General features: G+C 48.5%; 1 protein-coding gene across 2 annotated transcripts; it reads right to left on the bottom strand.

The window, feature by feature from the left end:
* Positions 1–345: 345 nt before the first annotated feature.
* Positions 346–4,482, bottom strand: LOC138105505 (prostate stem cell antigen-like). 2 transcript variants are annotated; one of them, XM_069005578.1, is made up of 3 exons: positions 4,282–4,482; positions 1,935–2,039; positions 346–776 (listed from the first exon to the last, which is right to left on the bottom strand). In XM_069005578.1, exons 1-3 carry the CDS (start codon positions 4,331–4,333, stop codon positions 565–567), a joined length of 369 nt encoding a protein of 122 aa, XP_068861679.1. In that variant the 5' UTR covers positions 4,334–4,482; the 3' UTR covers positions 346–564. The 2 variants fall into 2 exon arrangements, with proteins under 2 accessions (XP_068861679.1, XP_068861680.1); XM_069005579.1 differs by lacking the exon at positions 4,282–4,482 and adding an exon at positions 2,603–2,703.
* Positions 4,483–4,715: the final 233 nt, after the last annotated feature.

Here is a 4,715-nt window from a genome sequence, read left to right as displayed (position 1 = left end):
CCAATACTGATCCCAGGAGGACACCATTGGTGAAAAGCCACCAGCTGGAGGTGGTACCTTTCCTCACCCCTCTCTGGAATCAGACAGTTTTTAACCCAGACAAGAGTACACATTCCCAAGCCCTGGGCTGCCAACTTTTCCAGGAGAATATCGTGGGAAGCAGAATCAAAGGCTTTCCTGAACTCCAGATAGATACATCCACAGCCTTTCCCTCATCCCCTGGGGGAGCTTCAGGTCACATTGCACAGCAGTGACCTGGGCTGGACATTGGCCGGCTACACAACACCCACAGCTCTGCTGCAGGCAGAAATAGGTGACTGAGTGATAGATACCTGACACACACAGTTGGTGGAGAAATAACTTTATTTGAGGTGTTTTGCAGATAACATGAACACAAATTTCCTTATCTGGTAGCACTCAAGCTTTGCAAAGATTAAAGCAGAAGCCATCATATGGCTCTCAGGGTGCTGGGTGCCCAACACACCCCACTGCTCCTGGTTACAATTCCTGTTGTTAGAGGGGTGCTCCAAGATTTGCTGTGGTCATGGGAGGCCTCTTTGCTCCTCACAATTTGTTGTTGAGGACGGTCCAGAGCACTCCGGCCGCTATTCCTCCCGCCAGCCCATAGCTGGACCTCACACTGCCCGCGGCGTTGACATTGCAGAGGTCACTGCTGCAGCAGGAGATGTTCCTGTTGCCCACATTGAAGTCCTGGTAGGATGCATCACATGAGGAATCACACCCCTTGCTGATGATGCTGAAGAGCCCCACGACCCCTGGGAGGAAAGCAGGACCATTATTACAAGCACTCAGTACAAGCCAAGCCTCATGGAAGTGAATAATGGGATGCTGTTCTTATCTGAGCTTGTTCCTTGGGAGAAAAATCGGAATCACAGAATAGCTTGAGGTGGAACGGACCTTCAAGACCATCTCATGGGCAGGGACACCTTGCACTAGACCAGGTTGCTCCATGCCCTGTCCAACCTGGCCTTGGACACTTCCAGGGATGGGGCAGGCACAGCTTCTCTGGGCCCCACCACCCTCAAAGCGAGGAATTTCTTCTTAATATCCCATCTAACCCTGCCCTCTCTCACTGTGAAGCCCAACCCCAAACATCTTTGTTGTACGGAGCCTTTCAACACCTGGGAAATTATGGAAACAAGGCTATTCCCATTTCAGGAGGCAGAGTTATTGCTTGATTTGTTTCTGAGAGGCACAGCCCATTTTTTTGGTCAGTTTTGGCAGCTGCTGGTTACCAGCAGATTTTGACCTCCAGGAGATCCGATCCATTCTCCTCCAGGAGATCTAAAATCCATTCTGGGCACCAAATCTTTGCCATGTGCAATAAATAAGGAAGAGTTCTACAACATCTTGGCTCTCCTGCATGTGAATGCCATGGATTTGCACATTCCCAACCAGGATAATTCCTACTGGCGGTATCACATCTACTGCCTGACAGAGAGAAGGTTAAATGTGCCACTGATGCATTTTGTGCCCCAGGTCTAAGAGCAACTCAGCTGTCAGCACAGATATGGACAGGGCAAACCAGATCTAGAATGGGAGGATAAAATCCTAATTTTTCAAGGTTCCCCACAGACACAGAGATGAAATTCTGTCATTTTCATTGATTTCACCTCAAATCCGAGCTTTCACGACCAGGTTGGACCAGGCTCAGCCCTTCCCATTTTAATTCATGTTTGCAAATATTGCAAAAAAATTTAACCATTGCCCTTGCAAGCAAATAATTTTTGGTGTTGTGAAAGAGAAATAAACCTTATTTTGTGCAGGTGAAACACATTTGCACACTGAGGTTTGCTGGCCCAAACCACCTGGTGTATCCAAAATGGGTGAGCCTGGATGGGACACCTGAGGCTGGGAAGATGTTTGGCTCCAACATCCCAACTAATTCATTTTCCACCCCCACTTTTCCTTACGGATGACGTCTGTCTTGCACATATTCTTCTCGCCACACTCCATCTTCGTCATGCACTTGGAGTTGCTGAGCTGGGATGTGCAGCTGTAGCACTGCAAAGATGAACCTGCAAGAGACCAAGAGGGGTTAGGAGAGAAATCAGGGAATTATGGAATGGTTTGGGTTGGAAGGGACTTTAAAATCATCCAGTTCCACCCCTGTGCCATGGGAAGGGACAACTTCCAGTCAACCAGGTTGCTCCAAGCCCCATCCTACCTGGCCTTGGACACTTCCAGGAATGAGGCAGCCACAGCTTCCCTGGGCAGCCTGATCCATTTTTTCACCACTCTCATTATAAAAAATGTCTTAATTATAGTTAACCTCAATCCACCCTTTTTTATTTCTTAAAAATTACCCTTCATCCTATCCCAACAGGACCTCCTAAAAAGTTATCCCCAACTCTCCTGGAGCTTCTTTAGGCACCAAAAGGGGCTCTGAGGTCTCCCCAGGGTTTTATCTTCTCCAGAGTGAACATCCCCAGCTCTCCCAGCCTGGCTCTGGAGGAGGGAGGCTCCAGCCCTCGAAGCATCTCCATGGTCTCTCCTGGATTTGCTCCAGCAGTTCCATGTCCTTCTGATGTTGTACCCCAGAACTGGACCCAGTCCTGCAGAAGGAGGAACAATTCTATACCTCTCATGTATCTTCAATCTATCCAAAGTTCTCCAGAGAACTCAACCAAATGTTTGCACTGGGAAACTGGACCATTCCTGGGCATCCTCAAAGGAAGATATCTCCTCTGCTTTGGGAAAAAAAATTTTTTTTCCATTTTTTTAATGGATTATAATGCACCTGGTTGAGGTGGGAGTCAGGTTTGGCAGATGCTGAAGATATTTTGGATGTAGTCAGTGCAGTGAGGGAGCAAAAAGAGAGCAGATGGAGCTGGGCTGGAAGAGAATAATGGAATGGTTTGGGTTGGACAGGATTTAAAGATCATCTCATCAGGGACACATCCTTCTAGACCAGGTTTCTCCAAGCCCCATCCAGCCTGAGGGATGGAGCAGGATTTTTCAAAGTCTCCTCCCATTGTCCCAGTTCTGAACTTGTGACTCTCACTCTCCATCTCCCCCTCTTCGAAAGCAAAGTTCAAACATGACTTTCACCCCTCTCTGACCACCCTGTTCCCGCTCCCTCATGGAAATGCCTCTCCATAGGGGATGGAAATTAGTGCTGGCAACACCTGCTGGGCTGTTCTGTGCATCCAGCAAAGGCAGGATAAACCTGACAGCTCCCAAGTGTCCAGCCCTGGTGACAAATTGTCCCCAGAGGAGTGAGATTGTGGTGTAATTACCTGTTCCTGTCACCTACTGGTGCCCCAGGCTGTCAATGGAGCCTTGCAAGTGTCAGTTAATGTTAATATAGATGTATATATTTCCTTAAATCACCAAACCTGTATCACGAATCCCCCAATTCGGTTGCATAAAATACTCTTTTAGGACACTGAAAACCCCTATTTAGAAATTAGGGATTGAAGGAATTAATTTGAGGCACTTGGTGTCCCGCTAAGACACTCCAGTGTAGACGACTGATGCAGTCACAGAGGTGAGGAGCCAGCCCCCAATTTGTCTGAGTGCTGCACTCTGTTCTCACATTGTTCTGACTTATAATGCCATAAAAGTCAAATTTTGAGTGCTCTGATGGCAGCTGGCAGAGAGAAAGGTCTGAGGACTGTGCAAGACCCTTCACAGCTTATTCCTTAGGCATCCTCTGCTGATTGAAAAACTGCTCAGATTTGATTCTTCTCTTCTCTTCTCTTCTTCTCTGGTAATAGGGAAAAGCTGCTTTAAACCCTTTTTTATTTTTTCTCAGTGAAGTTATAAAAACATGAGGGTGTCCAAAGTCCACCCATCCAGTCTATAAAATAACACATCATGGCACTGTTGTTTTTACTGCCTTACACAATTCTGGAAATCTGGAAGGTGTCAGGGTCAGCTTTTGAAAGGAAAAGTCAGAAGAAAATTTTGGAGGAAAACTTTGCAGAAATGTTGCAATTTTGATAGCCTGGGAAGAAGGAAAATACCCCCCCCCCCCCCCACTTAACCCCTCCCCTACTCCCTTAACTGTGTGGTCTGGCTTAAAAAACTTGGATTTTGATTAATTCAGGATTTATCTTTCCTGGAAGCTATGAGGATTCCACCATCCCCAGGATGGCACTGTGCATTTTTCCCACTCAACACCCATCCAAAGGGATATATCTTGGGATGACCACGTGCCAACATCTCCTCCCTCCCTGCCAAACCCCACCACAAATCGTCTCCCAGACTGAAGATCTGCAGGAAGGGCTGGGGGGTGGATCCTTTTTGGGATCTTACCTGAGTCCACGCACAGGAGTGCTCCCAGCAGGAGCACAAGGAAAGCCTTCATCTTGGAATAACCTCTCTGGGGCTGCCTCTGGGTAGCTGTCCCTCCTGGGGCAGGTTATATATCCTGGGAGGCCGGGCATGCCCACAAGGCCATCCCTGAGAAGGCACCTGAGGGAGCCGCTGGCTGCACCAAGGGAGGGGTTGCTTTGTGTGTTGGGATATTTGTGTTTGGTGCCTCTCCTGTTTCCCTGCCACTCTCTGGGCTCCCCTCCACCGCTGCCACCCCCGCCTTCCCTCCTACCCTTGGGCAAAGTGCTCACAGGAGTGGAAAAAGCCCCAAATTCTTCCGAACAAGGCCAGCCTTATGCATTTCTTCAGAGTCACTGAGGCTGCAGTGGCACCCTGTGAACGAGGCTCTCCACCCCCGGTGCCACCCTGAGTGG

Source organism: Aphelocoma coerulescens, chromosome 2 (assembly GCF_041296385.1).
Source record: "Aphelocoma coerulescens isolate FSJ_1873_10779 chromosome 2, UR_Acoe_1.0, whole genome shotgun sequence".
Classification (NCBI taxonomy): Eukaryota; Metazoa; Chordata; class Aves; order Passeriformes; family Corvidae; genus Aphelocoma; species Aphelocoma coerulescens.
This window is presented reverse-complemented; position numbering and strand designations above follow the sequence as displayed.